We start from the raw sequence: 27,895 nt of genomic DNA, 5'->3' as shown, positions 1-27,895 counted from the left end.
CCAAACCTCTAAGGAAAGAGAAAAGCATTTAAGAGAACCAATCAAAGCTCAACCCCTTTCTGCGCGAATATTGCATTTACAGTATTCTTATCCAGAGCAGTATGTCACAGCTCTCTCTCGCTGTGTTCCACATGAGTCGTGTCAGGACTGATTACATCCTTGAGGTAATCACTGTTTTAGCCACAATTGGACAGAAATGAAAGGACGCCACCACATGGCTTTCAGCTGTTCAGTCATTTCTAATCAGTAATGACTTCAAGGAAGGAAGGATGCACTTTCAAAGAATTCCGACTAGCCCTAGGCTTTATTCCAGGGTTGTGAATCTTGGCTATGTTATCCATGACAGTTTTAAACAGACTTGGCTATTTATATCTTAGCTGGGTCAAATGGCTACTAGCATTAGCATTCATTAGGTAAATGTCATGTCTCCTCGTCTTTCCCAGGACAATGATTGTTAGCATGATGCTAATTGTTTGCCGGATTGGTTATCATGATGCTAACTGTTTACATACATTTGTTAGTATTATGCTGACTGTTTACCTGATTTGTTAGTATTATGTTGACTGTTTACTTGATTTGTTAGCATTATGCTGACTGTTTACTTGATTTGTTAGCATTATGCTGACTGTTTACTTGATTTGTTAGCATTATGCTGACTGTTTACTTGATTTGTTAGCATTATGCTGACTGTTTACTTGATTTGTTAGCATTATGCTGACTGTTTGTCTGATTTGTTAACACGATGCTAATTGTTTACCTGTTTCGCTAGCATGATGCTAACTGTTGTTGTCTCCCCCTCTCTCCAGGACTCTGCAGGTGAGTCTCTCTACATGTTGTTCAGGGCTATCAAGCACCAGGTGGACAAGGGGCCGGTGGACGCGGTGACTGGCAAGGCCAAATACACGCTCAATGACAACCGTCTCCTCAGAGAGGATGTTGAGTACAAGACCCTGGTGAGAATACACACACTCAGACATTGACACACACTCGTGCGGACACACAGTCAAACACACACATTCAGACGTACACACACACACACACACACACACACACACACACACACACACACACACACACACACACACACACACACACACACACACACACACACACACACACACATTCAATCGTTGAGACACAATACTCGTACACATTTCTTTTTACATGTTAGTTATTTAGCAGACGCTCCTGTCCAGAGCGACTTACAGTTAGTTAATCATCTTCAGATAGCTAGGTGAGACAACCACATATCTCAGTCATTGTAAGTACATTCTTCCTCAATTCCTAAAGTAGTTATCAGCGAAGTCAGTGCAAGTAAAGGGGGAAAAGTCCAGTGTTGGTTCACAAGAGGGACTCAGTTTAACCACACACACAAACTCACTTTTTTTTCTTCAGTGAAAAACCAAAGATAAATAGATCTAACGACCATCCAGGAAAGTGTGTTTTGTGAGTGATTGAAAGCCCCCCCCAGACCCTGAACGTGTTGATGCAGGGCGGGGGGGTGAATGAGACCCAGCCGCTTCCCTCCAAGGTGCTGGACATAGACACCATCACCCAGGTGAAGGAGAAACTCCTGGACCAGGTCTACAAGGGCACCTCCTTCTCCCACCGGCCACACACAGACTCTCTGGACCTGGGTGAGGAACACACACACACACACACACACACACACACACACACACACACACACACACACACAGACTCTCTGGACCTGGGTGAGGAACACACACACACACAGGAAGATGCAGAGTTGTGGACTCGAGTCAGATGAGTTGGACTCGAATTTGTGGATTCAAATTTGGTGACTATACTTGAAGCCTCAAGACCCTGTACTCGACTTTGACTTGAGACTGATGACTTGAAATTATCTAACCAGTTTTTGTAATGTTTTGTCACTCATTTTGTGGCACAGAGTCTACATGGATTACTCTACACACAGCCAGAGATTGGAGCCACAGCAACGCCATTGTAAAAAAACACACACACAAAAAACATGCAAGTTGCAACAGATAGGTTAGTGAAACGCACATTCGGTACTCTGATTGGACCAGCAAACTGTCAGTCAACACAGGTCGGGTGAGCTTGCAAACCGATTGCTGATTTGCTGTACAGCTATTGGATCGGGTAAAGCTCAAACGTCAAATTGTAGGGAGAGAGGATTGCCATAATAAATACATTTGCAGCTCCAAACATTGTTTGGCGATCAATAATATTAACTGTTTACTTTGCAAGCTCACCAGCAATGGGGCAACAATTACTTGCATAGGCCTTAATTTTTATTTATCCGTTATTTTACCAGGTAAGTTGACTGAGAACACGTTCTCATTTGCAGCAACGACCTGGGGAATAGTTACAGGGGAGAGGAGGGGGATGAATGAACCAATTGTAAACTGGGGATTATTAGGTGACCGTGATGGTTTGAGGGCCAGATTGGGAATTTAGCCAGGACACCGGGGTTAACACCCCTACTCTTACGATAAGTGCCATGGGGTCTTTAATGACCGCAGAGAGTCGGGACACCCGTTTAACGTCACATCAGAATGACGGCACCCGAAACACAGGGCAGTGTCCCCAATCACTGGCCTGGGGCATTGGGATATTTTTTAGACCAGAGGAAAGAGTGCCTCCTACTGGCCCTCCAACACCCCTTCCAGCAGCATCTGGTCTCCCATCCAGGAACTGACCAGGACCAAGCCTGCTTAGCTTCAGAAGCAAGTCAGCAGTGGTATGCAGGGTGGTATGCTGCTGGCAAAAGTGGTTTTGTATGTAATAATTACTTGAAATGTAGAATTAACTTAAGCTAGCATTTGGAAGTTTTTGATAAGATGAATTATAAGCCTACTGTGGGAAGATGCTCTCCAAACTCCCACCAGTGAGTTTGTTCTCTTGTTGAAATGTTGTCTTTGCTTTGCACAGCCCCGTGTGGTAAATCTATTTTCCATGTAATACAAAAGTAATTGCTAGCGTTTTATCATTCCATCCCCGTACCTTTTATGGCATCACGTAGACATGTTTGTTTAATGTTGGTACATTTAAATTTAGCCGACCATTTCTTACGCTGCTCTGAGTGGGCGCGATGTTTATAGTACACATGAACGTTCGCAAGACTCGTGAGGTAGAAGTTCTGTTTATTTAATGAAATATATGGTTTCATTTGTTGATATTTCCAGTGTTCTGTCGGAGTTCCGTGTGTCTCTGTCAGTTTGGTTGTGTGTAATAGGAGCGCACGGGCCTCAGTACACATAGTAGATATCTTTGGAGTCAGAATAAGAGAAAATGATGCTTGTTGAAAGAAATATAATTAAAAATAATTGTCTGATTTAGCTGACTGTATCAATGTGGAAATTGCCTTTTACATTGTAGAACCTGTTTATTGGTTGTTTTTGCCAGTTGTGTAATCCTATGATCCTGGGGGCCTAGTGTTTATAACATTCTAATAATACTGTTATTATGCAGGCCTACCTGTTTGAGCTCCTGTTAGACAGATTCCATGTGGTTTCACAAGGGGAGCCTGTACAGTCTTGCCCACTACCTGTGTCTGTTCAGATAGGACCGGTTAATGAGCCTGATACCAAGGATATTTCTTTTGGGCTATTTCCCGTGTATATTTGGTATGACATGGCACATTCACCATTGGATCAAGACCTGTAAATAAACCTGCCTTGCCATCAGTTACAAGGTTCATATTTTACAATTCGAGAAGACAAAATAATGAAAAGGCCTGTCTGATAGCCTCAATAAATAATAGTGTTTTCATTCTGTCTATAGTCCTGTCTAACATACTGTGTGTGTTTTCATTCTGTGTAGAGGCCTGTCTACATACTGTGTGTGTTTACATTCTGTGTATAGGCCTGTCTAACTACTGTGTGTGTTTCATTCTGTGTATAGGCCTGTCTAACTACTGTGTGTGTTTCATTCTGTGTATAGGCCTGTCTACATACTGTGTGTGTTTTCATTCTGTGTATAGGCCTGTCTACCTACTGTGTGTGTTTCATTCTGTGTATAGGCCTGTCTAACTACTGTGTGTGTTTCATTCTGTGTATAGGCCTGTCTACCTACTGTGTGTGTTTCATTCTGTGTATAGGCCTGTCTAACTACTGTGTGTGTTTCATTCTGTGTATAGGCCTGTCTAACTACTGTGTGTGTTTCATTCTGTGTATAGGCCTGTCTAACTACTGTGTGTGTTTCATTCTGTGTAGAGGCCTGTCTACATACTGTGTGTGTTTTCATTCTGTGTATAGGCCTGTCTACCTACTGTGTGTGTTTCATTCTGTGTATAGGCCTGTCTAACTACTGTGTGTGTTTCATTCTGTGTATAGGCCTGTCTAACTACTGTGTGTGTTTCATTCTGTGTATAGGCCTGTTTAACTACTGTGTGTGTTTCATTCTGTGTATAGGCCTGTCTACCTACTGTGTGTGTTTCATTCTGTGTATAGGCCTGTCTACCTACTGTGTGTGTTTCATTCTGTGTATAGGCCTGTCTACCTACTGTGTGTGTTTCATTCTGTGTATAGGCCTGTTTAACATAATGTGTGTGTTTCAGAGTGGAGGTCTGGTGTAGCAGGTCATCTGATCCTGTCTGATGAAGACCTGACGTCTATTGTCCAGGGCAATTGGAAACGCCTCAACACACTCCAACACTACAAGGTCTGCACCCATATCAAACAGTCATAAAGCTTTATAAAGAGTTTATAACACTCCGTAAGTGGTCTTAAGATTTTGTCAAATTCATGTTTCTAAGCCTTTAATGGTATTACACTTCATTAACCCTTCATAAGCATTCACAAAGCCTTCATAGTGCATCTATATCATATTCATGAGAGATGTCTAACACTGTTGTGGTTGTGTTTCAGGTTGCAGATGGCGCGACAGTGGCTTTGGTCCCGCGCCACAGCAAACACATCCATCACGATAACCACGACTACGTGGCAGGTGAAAGTGAGTTGCACTTGCATTTTATTTCCACTCTCTCTGGGAAATGTCTTGTTGTTCCAGGTTTGTAGAATAAGTATGGATGCATCTCATCTTGAGAAAGGCCACTAGGCTGAAACGTTGACTCAAATGTTAACTTTTGTGAAATATGTAAAATAATGTAACATATTAAATGGCCCTTTCTTGCTAACTCTCTTTCTAAACCCTTCTCCTTTCTTCTGTCCTCCTTCCCCGTTCAGAGACGCCCATGCTGGAGGATGCAGACGAGGGCGGGGTGAGGCTGTGGCACCTAGTCAAGGCCGGCGAAGAGCCTGAGCTACCCAAGCACCGCCGCGGCAGCGTGAGGGAGAGGGCCAAGGCAATACCAGAGATCTACCTCACACGTCTGCTCTCCATGAAGGTAGATACTGGACCCACACAGACACACACATTGCATGTACGCGCACTCGCATATCACCCACACACCCCTGGCAGATACTATAGACACACGGCAGGTAGATACTATAGACACACGGCAGGTAGATACTATAGACACACGGCAGGTAGATGCTGTAGACACACGGCAGGTAGATGCTGTAGACACACGGCAGGTAGATACTGTAGACACACGGCAGGTAGATACTGTAGACACACGGCAGGTAGATACTGTAGACACACGGCAGGTAGATGCTGTAGACACACGGCAGGTAGATACTGTAGACACACGGCAGGTAGATGCTGTAGACACACGGCAGGTAGATACTGTAGACACACGGCAGGTAGATACTGTAGACACACGGCAGGTAGATACTGTAGACACACGGCAGGTAGATGCTGTAGACACACGGCAGGTAGATGCTGTAGACACACGGCAGGTAGATACTGTAGACACACGGCAGGTAGATACTGTAGACACACGGCAGGTAGATGCTGTAGACACACGGCAGGTAGATGCTGTAGACACACGGCAGGTAGATGCTGTAGACACACGGCAGGTAGATGCTGTAGACACACGGCAGGTAGATGCTGTAGACACACGGCAGGTAGATGCTGTAGACACACGGCAGGTAGATGCTGTAGACACACGGCAGGTAGATGCTGTAGACACACGGCAGGTAGATGCTGTAGACACACGGCAGGTAGATGCTGTAGACACACGGCAGGTAGATGCTGTAGACACACGGCAGGTAGATGCTGTAGACACACGGCAGGTAGATGCTGTAGACACACGGCAGGTAGATGCTGTAGACACACGGCAGGTAGATGCTGTAGACACACGGCAGGTAGATGCTGTAGACACACGGCAGGTAGATGCTGTAGACACACGGCAGGTAGATGCTGTAGACACACGGCAGGTAGATGCTGTAGACACACGGCAGGTAGATGCTGTAGACACACGGCAGGTAGATGCTGTAGACACACGGCAGGTAGATGCTGTAGACACACGGCAGGTAGATGCTGTAGACACACGGCAGGTAGATGCTGTAGACACACGGCAGGTAGATGCTGTAGACACACGGCAGGTAGATGCTGTAGACACACGGCAGGTAGGTGCTGATGCTGGTAGATGCTGACACACGGCAGGTAGATGCTGTAGACACACGGCAGGTAGATGCTGTAGACACACGGCAGGTAGATGCTGTAGACACACGGCAGGTAGATGCTGTAGACACACGGCAGGTAGATGCTGTAGACACACGGCAGGTAGATGCTGTAGACACACGGCAGGTAGATGCTGTAGACACACGGCAGGTAGATGCTGTAGACACACGGCAGGTAGATGCTGTAGACACACGGCAGGTAGATGCTGTAGACACACGGCAGGTAGATGCTGTAGACACACGGCAGGTAGCCTGTAGGTTAGACCTTTGGGACAGTAACTGATAGTTCACTGGTTTGAATCCCAGAGCCGACAAGGTGAAACATCTGTAGATGTGCCCTGAGCAAGGCACTTGACCCCAATTTCTCCAGAGGCGCTGGACAATGGTGACACCACTCCCTCCGGGTGTCTCGGGGAGTTGGGGAACATATTTCCACAAGTGTGTAACAGGACAAACATAATCACCCCTCAAATTATAAGGAATTATTACTACACATATACACTCCCACATTGACTTTCAAAACTGAGCAAAACCCCTAACCTTCTCCCTCCCTCCACAGGGCACTCTGCAGAAGTTTGTGGACGACCTGTTCACGGTGATCCTGTCCACCAGTCGTCCCGTTCCGCTGGCCGTCAAGTACTTCTTTGACCTGCTGGACGACCAGGCGCAGCACCACGCCATCACCGACCCTGAGACCATCCACATCTGGAAGACCAACAGGTACATACATACACACCTAGGCAGAAGCACACACACTCACGAGTGTGTACAAGCAAACACGCAGACAAACACACGCATGTACATGGATACATGCACGCATACACACACACATCCTGATTCCTTCCACATCTAGAAGAACAACAGGTACACACTCACGCACACACAGACTAATGAGACCATCCATGTCTGTGTCCTTGAATACGTGTATGTGTGTTTATGTTATAATGTGGTTGGATGATATACGTAACATATGAACATAACAGTTCTTATCCATACATGTAAGTCCCTTTCCCTCCCTCATTCCCTCCGTCCAGTTTGCCCCTGAGGTTCTGGATCAACATTGTAAAGAACCCCCAGTTTATCTTTGACGTCCAGCCCTCGGACCACGTGGACGCCGTGCTAACGGTCATCTCCCAGACCTTCATGGACTCCTGCACCACCTCAGAGCATAAACTGGGCAGGGTGAGCGAGAGGAGGGAAAGGAATGGGGATACCTAGTCAGTTGTAGAACTGAATGCATTTAACTGAAATGTGTCATCCACATTTAACCCAACCCCTCTGGGGAGGAGTTGACTGGGCCACGGGAAACTGTGGAAGGTGGAAGTGATTCTTTATATCTGGTAATCTCTCTCACGTTCTGTCTCTCTGTCTCTCTCTGTCTCTCTGTCTCTAGGATTCACCAATAAACAAACTGCTTTATGCCAGAGATATCCCCCGGTACAAGCAGATGGTGGAAAGGTACTACGCTGACATCAGACAGACCATCTCTGCCAGTGACCAGGAGATGAACTCCGCACTAGCAGAACTATCCAGGGTTTGTCTTTTACTTCAGTTTATTAATTCAGTACAACACTGTTCACTCAAGTGATTTTTGGCAAACGCATCATTCAGTTTTTGCACACTACTAAAAGTGCTCTACCTTAAACTTGACATTTTTTGCAAAATGTTTTGATGAATCAAAAAAAACAAATTACATTTGAGTTTGCTATTCTTTTAATTGGTTATTTGCAGGGGTTGGATCAAGTTCAGGGAACGAAAGTGATCTGTACTGTTCTGGAACAGAACCGTTATTTTAAAAGCATTGGAACTGGTTAATAACGTTCTTTTACGTTCCGGGCACTTTTTTTCAGTCCCGCAACAAAGCGCCTATGCAAAGCCCCTCACTATGTCACTCAGAAACGTATTCGAGTTTCTTCCTGCCAGCTAAAAATCGTTGCCAGTGTGTGTAGACTACCTGCCCCTCTGAAGCATAGGTTTCTGAAGTCTATTGACTTTACAAGTGTGATTTAGAAATTGAGATTTTTAATTAAAGAAGAATGGATTAACTTTTTCAATGCTGGTTAAGGATACTATATTTATCACGTTTAACATTGAATTAACTACAAAAAGGTAAGACGTTTTTAATTCTGGTGCCACTCTGCACACACAAGCTTGGTCCAACGTTAAGCCAACTCTCGGAAGTTCAATGACATTCAATATATATGTTTTCTCCCCAAACTACACACAATGAAAACATGTTTTTAGAATTTACACTCCTGACTCGATACATTTTATAGAAGCAACTTTGGCGGCGATTACAGATTTGAGTTGTCTTGGGTATGTCTGTGTCAGTTTTGCACATCTGGATTTGGGGATTTTCTCCTATTCTTCCTTGCAATTTTTCTCAAGCTCTTAAATTAGATGGGGAGCGGCAGTGAACAGCAATCTTCAAGTCTTTCCACAGATTTTCAATGGGCTTTGGCTGGGCCACTCAAGGACTTTCACATTCTTGTTCTGAAGCCATTCCACCATTCCTTTGGCTGTATGCTTGGTCATTGTCCTGTTGGAATGTAAATCTTCGCCCCAGTGTAAGGTCTTTGCACTCTGAAGCAGGTTCTCATCAAGGATTTGTATTTGGCTCCATTCATTGTTTCCTCTATCCTTACCAGTCTCCCAGTCCCTGCCGCTGAAAAGCAACCTCATAGCATGATGCTGCCACCACCATGCTTCACGGTAGGGATGGTGTTAGACGGGTGATGAGCTGTGCCTGGTTTTCTCCAGACATAGGTCTTTGCATTCAGGCCAGAGTTCAATTTTTGTCTCATCAGACCACAGAATCGTGTGCCTTATGATCTGAGTCTTTCATGTGCCTTTTTGCAAACTCCTGGCAAAGAACCATGTGCCTTTTTCTCAGGAGTGTCTTCCGTCTGGCCGCTCTCCCATAAAGCCCAGATTGGTGAAGTGCTGTAGAGACTATAGTCCTTCAGGCAGGTTCTCCCAGCTCAGCCAAGGAACTCTGTAGTTCTGTCAGAGTGGTCATTGTGTTCTTGGTCACCTCCCTGACCGAGGTCCTTCTTGCCCGGTTGCTCAGTTTGATCAGACAGCAGAGTGGGTAGTTTCATCTTTTTTATATTTCCCAATGATGGAGACCACTATGCTCTCAGAAACTTTCAACACTCTACAAATTGTTTTATACCCTTCCTCAGATATATGCCTCATCACAATAATATCTCTGAGATCTACAGATCCTTGGACTTCGTGGTATAGTTTCTGCTCTGACATGCACTGTCACCTGTGGGACCTTAAATAGACAGATGTGTTTCTATCTAAATCATGTCCAAACAATTGAATTGGCCACAGGTGGACTCCAATAATGTTGTAGTGTCATCTCAAGGATGATCAAAGGAAATTGGATGCACCTGAGCTCAATTTGGAGTGTCATAGCAAAGGGGTATGAATAGTTATGCAAATTAGATTTCTGTACTTCATTTTCAATACATTTAGAAAAATGTCTAAAAACATGTTTTCACGTTTTCATTATGGGTTATTATTGTGTGAAGATGGGCGAAAAAAAAACTATTTAATTCATTTTGAATTTAGGCTGTAACAAAATGTGGAATAAGTCAAGGAGCAAGCTGCTCTATCCTCACAGAAGATTGAAGTAATTTAATATCGGGATAAATGTTGTTTTTTTGTGACTATTTCAGAGGTTTAAAAAGGAACACAAAGGAACTATATAAACTGTTACTTTTTGTGGGGTTTAAACCAGTTCAGAACTTTATTTTGCAGGTCGGAACAGTGGAACGTAACAAAGTAAATAATGTTTCTGTTCAGAACAACACAATTGGAAAATAATTTTGGTTTCATCCCCTGGTACTTTGTCCTATTGTTTAAGGTGCACTGTGCAGAAATCGCTTTGCCATTTCCTCGTTGCTAATATTCCAATATTTTGCCTAATTTAAGTTTATTTCACAAAACAAGCAAGTATAGTGGAAATACTCATTGTACCATCTATACAGCTGTGAAATATATTTTCCATAACCAGCTGTTTGAAAAAATTCAATGGAAGAATGGGAAGCATAGAAATAGGGCACTTAGAACAGATATACAGCTTCTTAGACTTGCTTTCAATGAGTGTGACAGATCTATAACTCACATTTCAATGTGAATTTGGTTGGGTCGCCCAAAAAGTTACATATTGCAGTTTGTATCTCATTTTAAAATGTTTTTTAAAATTACTGTCATCCCTATTACTGTGAATATAGCTGATCTAGTGATCAGGGTGGGCCTATACTTTAAAGCAATGTATGCCTAGAACACTTTAAATATATCCTATTGTTAATAGAACCAGCTTTAATAGAAACTCTATTAGCATATTTAAGTGTGTGTGTATTATTTATTTGTAATGACTTTAAGTCTAAATGTTTTTGTTTTTTTCCAGAATTACTCAGGCGAGTTGAATTACCTTGTTGCCCTGCACGAGTTGTACAAGTACATCAACAAGTACTATGACCAGGTGAGTTTTCATTATCTCTTGTGTGGTTGGGTGGAATGACACATCAGTGCTGTGTCTTTTGGTTTACCTTACATCTGTCTTTCACTCCACCCCCTCTCACTCACTCCATCTCCATCTCTCCCTCCATCTAACTCTCTCACTCTCTCTTCATCCCTCTCCATCCCTTCCTTGCTCTCTCTCAGATCATCGGGGCCCTAGAAGAGGACAGCACGGCCCAAAAGATGCAGCTGGGCTACCGGCTCCAGCAGATCGCTGCAGCCGTAGAGAACAAAGTCACTGACTTGTGACAGTGAAACCACTGACCAAGACCACGCCGGCAGACCGCCGGGGACCACATTAAGAGACCCACAGGAGTGGGGGAGGGAAACTCAGAGGGGTTGGGTTAGGAGGATGGACAGACCGGACCAATAGACAGATTAACACAAAATCCCCCTCCTGTCAGAAGAGGGGAAGTATGGTTCTAGGGGTAAGGACCCCAAACACCCCACCCCTTTTCCACATTAAGGAGCAATGAGTGACTGTTGTTCACACACAACAGTCACCAAGGGGGTTGAAAAGGGGATGTGGTGTATTGGGCTGCTGAACACGTGTAACTCTCTAGAGATGGTGGTATACTCTCCACTGTGGACAAGACAGGAGGGAAAGATAAAGGGAGACACACAAACAGAAGAAGAGCCTTTGTTTGTATGTCCCACCCGTTCACCCTTCAGCCTTGAGTTGGACCACATTGTGGCATCTGCCTCTCTTGTAGAACTCTCTGTGGAACTAGAAGGGGCTTGGGAGATCCAGACATGATGTGTCAATGGAAACGTGCTGAAGTCAACAATCTGAAGTCTCATATGAATGAATGAATGAAAGGAAGTCTTATGTCTATCAAAATGCTGGTTGTAGCTAGATGGAGAGCAAGTGTGAGTGAGAGTTGGAAGGGACCATGCTGGTTTCCCCCCTCATTCAAGACTCAACATCCCTTTCCACATGAAATGTGGAGTGAAAAGTTTTATTAGCATTTAATAAACATTATCTAGATATTACATTGTCACCAATGCAGTTTGCATACAGTACCTTTCCTCGGGGCTTGAGTCTTATAAGTTATCGGCACTCTCTACCTCCTTTTACTCACCTGAAAACTCAAGTTATCCTCTTATTTCTTTAACCCTGAAGCTTTTTCTTGTGTTTCGTGGTTTGTCTGCTAGGTTAAACCAGATTGCTCTCTCCCTCTGACTCTCTTTATATCAAAACAGTAGCTTTGTTCCATATCCGTCCAAATCATAAGTACACGTAGTATCTTTCGGAGTAGTGGACAAATGCCACATACGCACACACACACACACACACACACACACACACACACACACACAGTTCACTCAATCATGACACTCTTGAGACGACTCTTCTTTTTTAATGTTTTTTTTTAAATGTGTCATTATTCCCATTCCGCTTTTTCAGGTAGCTCCCGAGTCTATACAAATCTGTGTTCCTCTTTATGGTATTGAATGGGAGGAAGATGTTAATGTCGGAGTTGAAATGAACAGCTCTTGGAAAGAGGCTACAGCTCACGCTCTGCATGACTAAAGAAAGAATGATACTGAAAGCAAAGAAGCAGTCTTTTCAAAAGGTACTGGAAATAGGTGACCGTGTGAATGTTTTGATGTTTTTAAAGGGTAACAGTCACTGGAGGGACACTAGATCATAGATTAAACAAACAAATCTCAACTGTAGAATTTTATATATTTAAAACATGTGTCCCACAGTATTTTATGGTGTACATTCATACAGCTTTCCTTGTACATTTTTAACATAACTTTTTTTTTTTTACCAAGAAAAGTCTATTGAATCATGTTCTCATGTTGTGAGGTAGCTTATTTATCTGGCAATTGGCAACTGCGCCATTGATATGTGTATTGCAGTTATTCTATTGAACACAAGATGGCGACAGCTCCTACGTTTGTTGAACTTGTTCTCTAACATTGCTGTTTTAACTGTCTATAAGGTTTCACAGAAGATACTTTGACCTAGTCACATTTTGCAACGTTTGATTAAGTATTAGAATTATAACTACATTGCCATTTCTGAACTTTACCGAAACTCGTTTTCTTATGATTTACCCATGGGTTGTGTTATTCATAATTTGCACATCTCGGCATTCTCTATTAGTCTATAGCATCATTTTCTAACAGTACGCATATCCCAAATGGCACCCTCGTCCCTATATGTGTATCCCAAATGGCACCCTAGTCCCTATATATAGTGCACTACTTTTGATTAGAGCCTTATGTAGGAAATAGGGTGCCATTTGGGACAGAAACCTAGACTAATCATTCTATCCCACAGAGCTTGATGGTTTGAAGTTGTGATTAAATATTTTGGTAAAGCTATGTACCAAGAACGTTATCACACGAATTGGAGGTGTTGCATGTATGTCAACGACACATAACTGATGTTAGACTTATGGATGAAGACATTTAACACTACCCATGTGGTAGGCTATATCTTTATATGTGGGTACACTGTTGGCTTTCTAGTGAGTAGACACCAATAAGAGGCTGACAATGAGTCAGCAGATTGGTCATTTAACTGTAAAACCCAATCAAATGATCAGTTTTGTCCTATTTTGATAATAATTTTGAAGAGATGAAAGTGTATGTAGTTTATGCGTTGCATGCTATTGTGTGGGTTCTCCAGTTTGATGCATTTTCCTGTTCACCGCCATTGTCCCTAGATTGCACAGCATAAACGAGTCATAGTAGCTTATTGGTTAACATCACACTATTTTTCAATGGACAATTTGTATTGTCATATGCTTTCAATGTAGACTAGTATTATGTATGAAGCCTAATAATGGTGAAGAGAGCAGGTGGTGGTCATTTGAAGGTAAACTGTTGTTAGGCTGTATACATTTAGCTATGTAGAGCAGGCTCTGCAAGGAGCACTTTAAGGTTGATTTTTATTTTGTCTGTTAATATAGTTGTACATAATGATTGAATAATGTAACTTGTAGCGACTTAACCTGCTGTTTAATAAGAGTGTAAATTCCTACATATGGTGAGGTAATAAAGTATTTGTAAAATCATATGGTCTTTGTCTACATCTGTCTCATATGGAGTAGATTTAAAGTGAAGGGAATCTATTACTTGCTTCTTCTTTGTCTACAATGACATTAAATACTTGGAGCAGTATATGAGAGCAAATCGGTAGACATTCACCATATTGTTTTCAGACCAGTGCGATGAAATGTGGAATGGAAGACGTCATGACTATAACTGATTTTTTACATTTGAGCTATTTTCCTGTTACAAAAAAGTATGATCTGACAAAAGCAGTGTCCTTTCACTTAGTCATGAAACAGAAATAATCAACCTAATTTCTTCACACACCATATGCAACATAAATCAATGAGGGCGGTCAACATGCTCCAAAGCAACATGCATGGGGAAACTCTTTCAACGATGTTTCGTTACGAAACGTTTAGACATTTCTGACGGAGGAAATAATTGATGCTCTTGTTTCACACGATCCATAATTTTTGTAGAACCGGATGTGAGGAGGACTTTAATACTGACGCAATCCGGTACCGTACAACGAAAAAAAAGCGAACCTTGCCCAAAATGGTGTAAAGACGTGAAACCACAACACGCCCATCTTTTAATGAACAAGTCATCTGCAGTCAACAACCTGGCTTCATCGCAGTGAAAGGCGAGAGTGGATATTGGTTTGCAAGCAAGCACTCCCATCCCACTAATTCAAAGGATTGTAGCTGACAAGCTAGCTACGCAACGCAGGTAGGAGTGGCTGGCGCAATCTTTACAGTGAGCTAGTTAAATTGCCTAGTTAGCCACGTTAAGAGCTTGCAGGGAAATCAAATAATACATAGCTAGCAAACAAAATATGTTACACGATAGCAAATGCAACCAGCTGTTAGCTAACGTGATGTTCAATAATATTTTTGAATGCCTGCTAGTTAATTTAGCTTGGCTATGTTAGCTACGTTTTGTTTTCTATTTGGCATTAAATAACCAGCTAGCTACCGTCTTGTGGTCATCGTTAAATAAGTAACTAACTAGCTGTCATCTCACAATCGAGTTGCCACTTTGAGAGTTTGTTCCGTTGTGATATGAGATTAGCTCACGCTAACCTTAGCCATTTAGCTACTCTGTCTCGGTAATTGACCAACTACCTAACGTAACTTGCCTAACGTTACCCACCAAACAGGCCTACAGATACCCTAATTATATAGATATCTGGCTATCACTGTAATTGGGATATCAACATAATGATTTAGGCAGCTAACTAGAATATCAGTTCACTACTAGTAAGAGTACTTGGCTAACTAGCTTCGAGGTGTGTCAATGCCTAAGTAGTTGTCAATGGCTGCCCTCAATGCCAGTCTACTAGTTAGATCCTTACTGAACAAAAACAAACCAATAGGCAACAATTTAACAGATTTACAGTTCATATAAGGAAATCGGTCAATTTAAATACATTTATTATGCCCTAATCTATGGATTTCACATAACTGGGAATAGATACCTTTCAAAGAAAGTAGGGGCGTGGATCATTATCTGTCGGTATCTGGTGTGACTATTTGCCTCAAGCAGCGCAACACATCTCCTTCGCATGGAGTTGATCAGGCTGTTGATTGTGGCCTGTGGAATGTTGTCCCACTGCTCTTCAATGGCTGTGTGAAGTTGCTGGATATTGGCGGGAACTGGAACACTCTGTCATACACGTTGATCCAGTGCATCCCAAACATGCTCAATGGAGGACATGTCTGGAGAGTATGCAGGCCATGCCACATGGGGCTGTGCATTTATCATGGTGGAAGATGAATGGCCGCCACGGTATCTCTGTGCATTCAAATTGCCATCGATACAATGCAATCCTATATCGTAACCCCACCGGCACCATGAGGCACTCTGTTCACAACATTGACATCAGCAAACTGCTCTCCCACACAACTCCATACACACTTTCTGCTATCTGCCCGGTACAGTTGAAACTGGGTTTCACCCATGAAGGGCTCGTGGCCATCGAAGGTGAGCATTTGTCCACTGAAGTCAGTTCAAGACCCTGGTGAGGATGATAAGCACGCAGATGAGCTTCCCTGAGACTGTTTCTGACAGTTTGTGCAGAAATTATTTGGTTGTGCAAACCCACAGTCTCCTCAGCTGACTGGGTGGCTGGTTTCAGATGATCCTGCAGGTAAAGAAGCCGGATTTGGAGGTCCTGGGCTGGCGTGGTTACACGTGGTCTGCGGTTGTGAGGACGGTTGGACGTACTGCCAAATTCTCTAAAATAACGTTTGAGGCGGCTTATGGTAGAGAAATTAACATAACATTCTCTGGCAACAGCGCTGGTGGACATTCCTGCAGTCAGCATGCCTGTAAACACATTTGTGCACAAACATTTAGAAGTTTTTTGTGCGCATGGAACATTTCTGGGATCTTTTATTTCAGCTTATGAAACATAGGACTAACACTTCACATGCTGCGTTTTATATTTGTGTTGAGTGTATTTAGATTGCTAGCGTGTTCTCATAATAGTAGCTATTCTACCATAATTCATGGTGCACTGAAAGACCCAGCTACTTGTTTCTACACAACATAACTGTTGAAGAAATATGCTACGGTGTACTGTACATATTTATTTTAATGCCGCAACGTATTAAACTGACTTTAATCCAACGTGGTCCTGCTCCAGCTAACTATGGAGCCCTCCGAGCAGCAGCAGCAGCAGCAGACTGGCCCAGGTTCTGGCTCTCAGGAGGTCAACCCTGTGTACCTGCAGCAGCTGCGAGAGCTGGACATCCCTGAGGAGGCTGCCAAGCAAGTGGGTTAATTACTGCATACAGGTTCTCTTACATATCCTGAGAGATGATCTACACTATATTGTGCAAATTTCCTCTTTGATCATCTCTGTTCGCTAATGAAATATCCCTCTCTACTTACTAATTCATTCATAATGACTAGTACTGTAGTACTAGAGTACTACTGGAGTACTAGAGTACTACTGGAGTACTAGAGTACTACTGGAGTACTAGAGTACTACTGGAGTACTGTACTTATGATTGACTTTGCTAATCCACCTAATACAGATCTATTCAAAGTCGTTATTTGTGGATATTTTCCATGTCTACCCCTCCACAGGCACTCTTGCACACCCGAAACGTGTCTGCTGAGGAGGCTGCCATGTACTACTTTAACAAGCTGGAGAATGAGGTGCCCATAAGCTAGCCTTAGTTTGCACAGGTACAAGTTGGTACATTACCTCTCCTGTATCGTGTCTGAGCCCACCCTGAATGTCTCTCGTTCTCGCTTTCTCTCGTCCCCTCAGGAGGAAGGAGACGACGACCTCATGTTCAAGATGGTGTTTGTGGTGAACATGGACCTGGCCATGGGTGTGGGAAAGGTCAGTGTAAAGCATGAAACACCGTCTGACTGCAGATAGCTACTTATCACAGTGGGAGGCCGTTCCTTCTCTTGCTAGAACAAAAGCGGTACCTGCTGCATGCCGACCTAGTAGCGACGAACTTAGCGCTTCTACTTCGCAATGCTCGTCAGTGGCCAACAACTTGACTTTGAGCCAATCCGAGAGCACAATCCCCGACGTGGGGTAGCCACCAAGAGTGACAACAAAAAGGAAAAAGAGGGCATTTTTGCCTTAAATCTGTGGATGAGCCAATCATACTTCATATGCAATGTAGTCTATGGGAATGGTAGCTAGTTAAGTGCACAGATGCATTGCACACAACACTAAATACTTCATCCAAGCTAGTTAACCACTGAAGCTAGTATTGACATCATAAAATAACAATTGATTAGCTAGTCAGTTGGTAGAGCATGGCGCTTGTAACGCCAGGGTAGTGGGTTCAATCCCCGGGACCACCCATACGTAGAATGTATGCACACATGACTGTAAGTCGCTTTGGATAAAAGCGTCTGCTAAATGGCATATATTATTATTATTATTAAACAGCTGCCTGTTTGTGCAGTGTCACTAGCTATGTTGTGCTAGCAATCTAAACATTTGGCTATGGGATGACACTGGTGGTATGGGATTATGGAGTGAATTAAATGTTTTTTGTTGTCTTCTTGCTAGTTAAAATTTCTGGGTAGTTAAGTCGCTGACGACTTTAAGGTCTTTGCAACTCCTCAACGGGATCGGTAGGCAAAGGTCGAGTCATGCGTCTTCCGAAACATACCCGATAAATTGCACTTAACACCTGCCCACTTAACCTGGAAGCCAGCCGCACCAATGTGTAGGAGGAAACACTGTTCAACTGACGACCGAGGTCTGCCTGCAGGCGCCCGGCCCGCCACAAGGAGTTGCTAGAGTGCGATGAGCCAAGTAAAGCCCGGCCAAACCCTCCCCTAAGCCGAACGACGCTAGGTCAATTTTGCACCGACCTATGGGACTCCCAATCACAGCCTGGGATCAAAGCCGGGTCTGTGGTGACGCCTCTAGCAGCGCCTCAGACCGCTGCGCCACTCGGGAGGCCCCGGTGTGTCTGAGCTTTAAGAAAATGGGTTGGAATGTGGCGTTTTGTCGAGCTAGTACGCTTGTTTTGGTGTAGTTTGTGAACCAGATGCACAAAAAAAATCCCAGTTTGCCCATATTGCTAAAAAAAAGGTTTTGTTTAATTTCTTCTAACTGAACGTGTTTGTTGTATAGCTGGCTGCGCAGGTGGGCCACGCAGCTGTGGGGCTCTACCAGGCCCTGCAGGAGAAGAACAGCTGGAGGGAGATGGCCTGGAAGTGGGACCATGGCGGGTAAGGACCGGACCACTTCCTCATTAGGGCATTATTTGAGACGTCATATTGCTGATCAAATTGGATCAGATTAAGACAGCCAGACGCTTTTAAAACACCATAATGATGTCTGGTAATGGCAATGCCACCATCTGGCTGTTTTACAGTATGCACAGAAGGATATCTACATGTGTGTTTGTGTGGTGTGCAGGGCGAAGAAGGTGGTGGTGCAGGGGACCAACATGGCCCACCTTTTGGAGCTGCAGGCCCTGGCCATGAGCCTTAGCCTGCCCACATACCTGGTCCAGGATGCCGGACGCACCCAGGTGAGACATGCGCCTCCATCGCGGCTACACTGCTGCACCTGCTTACAGGCACATGTGCCACAATGATGGTTCCACAGCAGCACAGGTGCACACACCACCATTCCGGTTCCACATAACTCTGTAGAACCTGCTTACAGAGACACGCACAGCCATTATTAGTATTGCGTTTGACTATCAGTAGGGCTGCCAATGCCATAGACTACACTGTTGACAATGCTGTGGTTGCCTGTTGTTCAGAAGGCATTATTTGAAGAGAACGATTTGGCAGGGCGGGCCGTGTTCGCCTAGTTTAACATGCCTTAATGACGACTGGGATTTAGGTAGGTAAGCGGTTCACACTTTGATACAAAACCATTGCAAATTGAAACTGCTAAATGACACTTGAGAGGGGCGGATGCGTTCACAAAGATTCACAAAAAAAGGAAACAACTTGTTGACAAAGATTGCAACAGCCAATTAAAAATTGTCAATACTCTATGAAGGGCACCCCATTACATATTTTATAAGCTGTACATAAACACTGAATAGGTCAACTGCCGGTTGATAGATGTCCGCACGTAGCTTGCATTTGTTGACATATGCCAACCTTGGCAAACATTGACTTTTTCAAACAGGTTGCAGTGCCTCTGATAATGTGTTGATACATAATGATTAGTTAAGGTGGTTTTACACTACCACAGAAGTTATCCTTTGATAGTTGAAGACTACAAGAATGCTTGTCTTTTTATAACCAGAATGTATTGTTTTGTAAGGCAGGATCAGACGGGTACATAAATTGCAAATTGTACAATGAGGTTGAGAAAAGAATGACCGACATTACAACAGAGATTTATGTTCAGAATGTTTATGATTAAATGTACTTTATTGAATGATCACTTATCTAGGCTACTAACTCGTTAGATAACTGTCCATTTGGCCCAGCTGGAACAGGGGTGCGTCTCCAATTAGTTTTTTGGGGGGGAAGATGGATTTAGGGCTGCAAAATCCTGTGTTCGCAAAAGCAAACTGCTCCTATTACCCCAGAGAGCACACGTGCTTTTACCCATCTCTGCTGCTGTGGCAGTCGGCTACATTATAATTATTTCAAGTAATCACTAATGTTTTAGTTGGTAAAGTACACATTTCCTGACTCAACCGTTAGTACTTTTGAGAAATGGCTCTATTCGGTCCGGCCCGTAAGCTTTCAATAAAACTAATTTGTCCACACTTCACGGATTTCTGAATCATGAAAACCCTGGCAACCAAGCAGAGCAAGGTCTGCATCCAGCAACGTCAGGAGTCATGTGACCTGTTTATGCAGCTGTTTCAAGTAGTGATGCACCGATATGACATTTTTGGTCATTTAAGAAAAAAGCTAGCTCATGGATGCAAACAATGTTCTTCTCCAAAAACAGCAAAACGATAATCTGTTTCAGTAGCTATATAGATAGCTAGCTAACTATCCATAGTATGTATGTCCTGAAGCTAATAAATAGCTAGCTCACTATATAGCTAGGTGTCATCTAAAATAACCCTATTTTATAAGACCGTTCTTATTTGATTAGTGGTGGTCGAACCATCTATGTGAAGCTATCCACAATGAGGATAAGCCACAATAGTGGACTTTGCGGTTAGCCTTCAAAATACAAGTATGGCATAATTCTACTATTAGCATTATTGTCAATGACAATGGCAAAATCCACTATTGTGGCTAATCCTTATTGTGGCTAGCTTCACAACACAAAACCCGGTGTGGTCAAGCCTCGCTAGCCAGATGAAGCTAGCTGGCTGCTTATAGTTTTGGGCAACAGGGTAAAGTAGCTGGCTAGCTATTGCTTTTCATTAAGTTCAATTTCAATTGGCAACAAGTGGCAACCTAGCAAATACTTACTCACAAGGATTCCTAAATCAGTTTTAAGAATAATGTAAATGACGGCAGGTTCTACTGTTGTTCTCAGGCTGGTTGTATTGGTACTAGCTAGGTACGGTCGAAGTTGCGGTCGAACAAATTATGCTTCATTACCAACGCTGTTGTTTGCTTGTTTACAGACTTTTTTGTACAGCTTTGACAGTGCTACTGTATATTTTTTGACAAGCAAAGACCCACACGGCGTTCCATAGTATGCATGTCGTGAAGCTAATAGCAGTGACGCTATTACTGTGTAACTCCGGTAGGGCAACATCTGAAAAATAGCGCACTTGGTTGTGTACCGTTGCTTAACCAGTCGGCGAAAGACATCACACACGACAGAGAACGGTTGATTGTCAAGGGCAATGAATGCCATTATGTTGGCTTTAATGGGTTTGGCCTTTAAGTTGTATTGCAGAGACATTTTTTTTTTTACTGTTTCAAGTGACTGCTCGATCCACACAGCAGACATTGTGGGCTCGTTTAAGAATGGTGTGTTGCATGTATAGCGCAACATTTCATTGCGTCATGTACCTACATTATATATGTATGCACGTCAGCGTTGTTATGGTTTTGCTCATCGGAGCGTTAAACTAGACATCTACCGATATTTACATTTTTAGCTAATATCGGCTGATACCGATATGTTGTGCTTCCCTAGTTTTAATTACAGCACTACAAGGGGAAACTCCACTTAACTAGTTTCAATATAAGCAATCACTTGGGAGTTTCTGGATTTTGTGTAAACTTCTAATTTTAATAGCAAATTACTGAGTTATTTCAATAAATGTCATGCCTAGTCTTCCCTGGTTTCCCACCCACCTTTTTTTTGTGAGTGCAACCTATTCCTACCCCCACCCTACGCACAAGGATGCTAAATCTAAATTCTATGACCTCTGGATTTTTGGCAGGTGGAAGCCGGCTCACGCACTGTCCTGGCCATCGTTGGGGAGGAGGAGATGGTGAACAATGTCACTGGAAGTCTGAAGCTGCTCTGAGGGACTAAACCAGCTGTGGAGGTGCAGGGCTGTGCAATGCCACAGAGGCAACCAGCAGAGGGCAGCATCCCCCTAACAGCAGAAGGGTCTCAGCATGCAAGCGCAACAAAGTAACAAAAAAAATGAAAAAAAGAGTAAAACAACCAGACATGACCCAACCACCAAGATGAACATTCAGCCGTTTTTTTTTCTGTTCCCTGTCCGAGCCACTGACTGGAGAAGAGATGTGTATAGAGTTGCTCATGTCGAGAGGAAGGGACTGGTTACTCACACCGACAATGTTGAAGCCAGTTTGAACAGTTAAGCTATTTAAGAGGGATGGCCATTACTGTATGAGAGAATGGTATCCAATTTTTATGAAGCTGGAAGTTCATGGCATCCCATAATTCTGCCCAATTTTTAAAATATGTTTTGGTGTATTGAAAGAAGAAAAAAAATCAAGGATAGAACCTAGTGTTTTGGTGTTTGTTAAATACTGTTATTGTAATTCAAGCAGCAAAATATATTAATGTAATAATTATTTTTAGATGTAGGATCTTCCTGTGAAAGTTACTGCTTATCAGTAAGGAGAGCTTTACTGACACCTTTACCATTGCGTCGGTGTGTAAATTAATGTGTATATGTATACACGTATGTATGCGACATTCTCCCCCAAAGACCCTGCCCCTTAGAAATGGTAACACTACATACTGACGTCAAATGGCCGTCCATTGCTTTTATGTGCATCCGTCCAGGCCATATATAATCGGTGGCATGCCATCAACATTTCGCACAATCACTGTTGGAGTTTTTTTTATATTTGTTTTGGAGTTTTTTTCCTCCATTTTCTGTTCTTGCAAAAAAAGGATAAGGTCGACTCTGCTTGCTCTGAGTTAGAATTCCTGGACTTGGGGGTTTGGCGTAAAAATAAGTGTGAGGAACTCATTGTATGGGTTAAAATAAGCTGCTGTGCTTGATGCTTGCACAGGTACTCAAGCTGATTTATTAATGGTTTACACAAGTGAAATGTTGTGTAATTTTTAAAACTGCTTTGAGGGTAAATGTGTTATCTTTCTCTACGATGTAGTCTAAAAGATGTCTAGCTATGACTTCTACCTAATCAGTATAAATATCTAAGCTGGAGTAGCAGTATACATTCTTGCCCTTACAGATTTAAGCATTGGACAACCAGATGCCTCTGATATGTTTCTGTTAAAACAACTCATTGTTCATTACTTAAGCAAAAATGAATTGTAGTTTGTGAGCATGTGATGCCATTTGGGACCGAAAATGGCTCTGAAGTCTTACTAAATATGGAATGGTCTTATTATTTAAATGGAACTGACATGACATGCATGTAACAGTTATGCTGAAAACATTTTTTTTTTCTCCTCTGCGTTAAAGAGACCATGCAAAACACCATGGCTGCATCCATTTTTTATTTTGTGTTAGCACCTTCACCAAGGAGCCCATTAAAAAATTACTTCTGACCAAGTGAAGTAATTTTTTTAATTTGAATCTATTATACTTTCATTTTTTTGTAAATGACATTTCTACCCCAACCGCAATGATTTGTTTATTAATATGATTAAAACTACTGATGTTGCAAGTTCTTCCCTGCCACATTTCAGCTCTGAACTCTCGCCACGAAACAATGGTTATCTTCTCTGTACAGGAATCCAACTTCCCAATGACATTCTATAGCAATCAACCTATCAGTTTATATAGGGTGGAAATAACGTGGAAACTAGAGTGAAATGATTTTATAAGTTGTGTAATTATTCGGATTAGCTTTTTCAGACTATATAAATACACTTGTTAAGGTTGACGTGCGCTACAGCATCTCTCTAATGGCTGCCGCGTTCACATGTCGGATTGATCGGAGGAATGTCTTGGATCGTTCACGTGTTCCGAGCGAACACAATAAGAAATCCGAAATCGCGGCCAGCATGTGGGAAAGATCGTTGTCCATGAGGTTAAAGCAGAGTTTCCTAGTTGTAATTACAAGGGCATTCATGTGCATTTTCCCTAGTAGCAAGCGAGCTACCCTTGACAAGTAATGTCGCGTTCCTGTCTTGTCGGAAACTCGAGCCCTCCATTTTAAAATTCATGTAAAATATTTACGTTGAGCTTCCAATTGATTTATTCCGGTACATCACAAGTGGAAACTCTGGATCCGACTCTTCAGCAAATCTGACATTTTGGGAGTTTCCGACATAAGGTATCATGATCGATATCAGCAGAGCAGGGGAACCCAAATACATAAATACAGCCTGTGAAAAGTACGTCAGCCTGACCGATGAATAACAAGGCCCTTCTAAAATTAAAATATAGATTTTCAAATTAATGTATGTTGGAACGTTCCATGCGATTGAGCAGTATTCCAGAAGAGGCCAGAGGCAACTATAAAAGAGCTGGGAACTCACAGATCTATGTAGACAAAACCGAATGAATCGTTGATTTATTCAGTTCAATCTTAATTTTCATCGCGCAGAAATATACTACGTATGTCAAATGGATCAGTTCTATTCACTAAAATGTCATTTGTGTGCTTGTGGTTACGTTTGTTACCTACTGTCAAACTGCATGGTATAGAGTAGAATTTCTGAGTAAAATGAAGGTAGACATTTTAGAAACATGAACGTTCTATCTTGCAGTCTTTTTTTTCTTTCTATCTTGCATATCTCCGCATTTTAGACCATTGCAACATAACGTTAGCATTTATAACTTTTTCTATTCCAAATGCTTCTCTCAGGTCCATGATAAGAAATAAAGACGCCAATCGCATGCAATCTTAATTCTATTCACTATTCCTCAAACGCAGTTATTTATTTAACCGATGAAGGATAATGGAAGCGGAATCTTCAATGCTTTGCATATACTCGTAAACGAGTTCAAACGCGAACAGCAAAATGTAGCCTAAAATCTCTATAATCGAAAGAAAAGTATATTTATTCTGAAACCGCTATCGAATGTTGGTTGATTATAATAAAATACTATACATGAAAAATCTATTCTTCTCGCCAAAATTCCCTTATTGATAATGACGAGCCATTCGAATAGATGGAACTTTCGTGAAGTGTGTCCTTGGCTATCCCCGCTCAAGAGTGCAGTTTTGAATTCGGACTGCGCAGTATGAGGGACCAGGGGTAATACGAACAACCCTGGTCAATTTCCCTGTCCAATCCCTTGCCAGATCCTACAAGAACGACACCTCATATTCCATTCATGACACTTTAGGTGGGGCTGACCTCTGTCGTATTCCCTGGTATGGGGCACTAGAGACCCCGTGGAGCTAAGGTTGGCTACTCTGTTTCGGTGTGTAAACGAAGGCTTTCCCCTTTGCGTTGAAAATACATACATAAAAACCTTCAAGCAATATAATCCCTCTATAAAATAATCAAATAAATCCTCGGCCTTTTCATTTAATTACTTGAGCATTTCCCCCATATTGTAGACACGGGTCCGCTTTTTGTATAAAATTCTCTCCCGAATCAATCCATTCTACCGACACTTGCGATCACTCCCGTGTGCCACAACTACACATGGCAAAATCCGAATGCGCTTCAGCAACCCTTCCTAGAAAAAAGTCACGCCCTCTTGGCATAGACAACAGCTAAATTCGGCGCCCTATTTGACCAATGGCTTGCTCGTACAGCGATGCTGTCCTTTGACAGACACTTCATTGACCAATAATATATTGGAGGTAGGACATCAGTGCAAAACCCGCCCTAGTAATGAGCCCCTGCATCATTGCCCGTGAAACCCCGTGGCACCGTTGTGTGTCAGACAGTTTCGCTGGGACCCGCGATCTATGCCGGCGAAGAGGGGGATGGGCGCCACTGCGAATGTTAGGACCCGAGACAGAATCATAGCCCTGTACTACTACCACATAGAGCTGCATATACCCCTTTATAAATATCGATTGTAAATAATATACAGCACCATAATAAATGGATTAAACCACCCTGGATTCAACATATACACTCGATGGAAATACGGTTCCCAAGCAGGACAGGGAATTAAACGTTCAACCTTTACGTGGGGGAGATTTAGAAGTTTGTTTCCTACACCAGAAGAGGGAGCTACCAAGGGGGGCAAAGGATAACAGGAAACTCCGAGGCCGAGTTTGAGGCCTGGTTCGATTTGATGTTGGAATACTCGAAGATCTGCAGACAACACAGGAGGATACTTAGTTCGTACTGGGTTGGAATGTCTCACTAGGTGAGTGGTTTAGTCATGTTAAATGTGTATTATAGATTGATTTACTTGTGTATTTTCAACGTTTTAGTTGAAACATTAGATTGCTTGCTGTCTTTCACTATCATAACGTCATCACAAATTTTGTGCTAACTAAACCTGTTAACTTATCAAATGCAACTGTTCACTTTGTTAATCCTTCTTTTGCTAATATTCCTGTTGTCTCATGTCGCAAAGCAGTTGATGTATGCAATGGTTGTCCTTGGTTTTGGCCATGTAACTTAGCTAGCCACATCCATTGCAATTATTTGATAGTTAGCTAACTAGGCTAGCCAACGTTTACCTGATTATAAACTGTTCATTCCTGTTTTGATCACTTGAAACATTGTATTCTTAGTTATACATTTATGATTTTTCGTGAGTTTGACTTTACTAACTCAGCAATGAACGCATTGTATTCATTAACACCATTTCCAGTGTACCTACGGTTTCAACTTGTAATAATAACGTTAGTTGGTTCCCACGATGGCTGAACAGCTGAATAACATCACCTTTCTTGTTCTCACTAAATTGATTATTGCCTTGTTTTAGCTTTACTATTATATCTAGTTATTTTAACTAACTTAAGTATTATTATTAGTTATATTACATTTTCTCTTGAAGTGACTGGCCACGTAGTGATTGGTTTTATACTACATTAGAATAAACCACACTTCAAGAGGACATTATTCTTATTGCCCGTGGTCTGGTGCTTATTAGTTAGCCAACTAAGATTGGCAAAATAGGTTGCTTACAAGCTGTTTGACTAACTGATAGCGTAGATGGCTGCGTGTGGCTTGGGATCATCAGCTTGATACGTTGCTTTTCTTGGCAGCTGTCTATATATTTATTAGTAGCTTTGGAGAAAAAATTGAGGTAAATGTCCCTAAGGTAGATAACTACCTAGTTGACCAGACTAGTAAGGCTTGTGGGACATTATCCAGTTGATTGTGTCCACACTTGATTCACAGTATTTCGTTCTGTCCGAGTTATGACATGGTGCATATTTTTACAGCTTTGCATTCATTGATTTAGGCTATCCCCCTTTCGTGTTATGTATTCAGTTAGCCAATACTGTAACTGTACTATTGTTAGTCTAACACTAGATGCGTTTGAGTTCATGGCGTGTGAAGTGTTTATTTGTTTTGTGTTAAAAAAAATATATATATATATATATATATGCCACATAAGATTGGGCCACTTAACATTTTTACTTTATGGATTAAAGCTAATAGAAAGCCATATCTAGAGTAGTGACTTCATTTCTAATTTACCAACCACCAACGTCTGTGGCGGATAAGAGAAATGGGTGGTATTTTTGAGTGGAGCTCGCGTTTCCTTTGGACCGAAAATTGTAGCGAGAGAATGGAATGGCTGTAGACTCGGATATCGAGCTTTCAGCTTTGCTAAATTTGATTTTACACTGTTGTTTTGGCCTGTTTAACCGTCCGTCTATGTTGGACAATGAATACACTGGTAATGACCGATATGAGGAATTCGAGGGACAATTGCTTCACTTAGTTGCCACCAATGTAGACTAATTAGTCTTTACAATCTTTCAAGAGACTTGATTTGGACAAGCCCGCCCAGTTTATTTTTAGATCTAACCGGATGAAGCGATCTTGTTGACGTAGTTGTTCTGCATAGTATGCTGACTGATCTTATGTCATTTTGTGTATTGGCTGGCATCTGTTGGAATGTTTCACTAATTCG

General features: G+C 42.4%; 3 protein-coding genes across 4 annotated transcripts in view; all 3 read left to right on the top strand.

Annotated features, from left to right (window-relative positions):
• LOC118399713 (plexin-B1-like) overlaps nt 1–14,077 on the top strand; it is a 224,498-nt gene extending 210,421 nt beyond the window's left edge. Inside the window, 10 exon segments of the mRNA XM_052473962.1 lie at nt 807–953; nt 1,472–1,637; nt 4,544–4,647; nt 4,854–4,938; nt 5,172–5,332; nt 7,072–7,232; nt 7,547–7,694; nt 7,906–8,046; nt 10,933–11,007; nt 11,190–14,077. Coding sequence (XP_052329922.1) covers nt 807–953; nt 1,472–1,637; nt 4,544–4,647; nt 4,854–4,938; nt 5,172–5,332; nt 7,072–7,232; nt 7,547–7,694; nt 7,906–8,046; nt 10,933–11,007; nt 11,190–11,294 — 1,293 coding nt within the window. The 3' untranslated portion in view covers nt 11,295–14,077.
• A 470-nt stretch (nt 14,078–14,547) lies between these two features.
• Nucleotides 14,548–23,555, top strand: LOC118400584 (probable peptidyl-tRNA hydrolase 2). The gene is made up of 7 exons (XM_035797580.2): nt 14,548–14,786; nt 16,705–16,833; nt 17,151–17,222; nt 17,338–17,412; nt 18,676–18,773; nt 18,964–19,078; nt 21,878–23,555. Exons 2-7 carry the CDS (start codon nt 16,711–16,713, stop codon nt 21,962–21,964), a joined length of 570 nt encoding a protein of 189 aa, XP_035653473.1. The 5' UTR covers nt 14,548–14,786; nt 16,705–16,710; the 3' UTR covers nt 21,965–23,555.
• Nucleotides 23,556–25,288: 1,733 nt separating this feature from the next.
• Nucleotides 25,289–27,895, top strand: part of LOC118400583 (histone-lysine N-methyltransferase SETD5-like) — a 34,609-nt gene continuing 32,002 nt past the window's right edge. The window contains exon 1 of one of the 2 annotated variants that reach the window (XM_035797579.2): nt 25,289–26,167. The gene's annotated coding sequence lies outside the window, so the exon portion shown is untranslated. The remainder of the gene's footprint in view (nt 26,168–27,895) is intronic. The other variant, XM_052473961.1, reaches the window with a different exon arrangement.

This window comes from Oncorhynchus keta, chromosome 21 (assembly GCF_023373465.1).
Source record: "Oncorhynchus keta strain PuntledgeMale-10-30-2019 chromosome 21, Oket_V2, whole genome shotgun sequence".
Lineage (NCBI taxonomy): Eukaryota > Metazoa > Chordata > Actinopteri > Salmoniformes > Salmonidae > Oncorhynchus > Oncorhynchus keta.
Note: the sequence above shows the minus strand (reverse complement) of the source record. Positions and strands in the feature narration are given on the sequence as shown.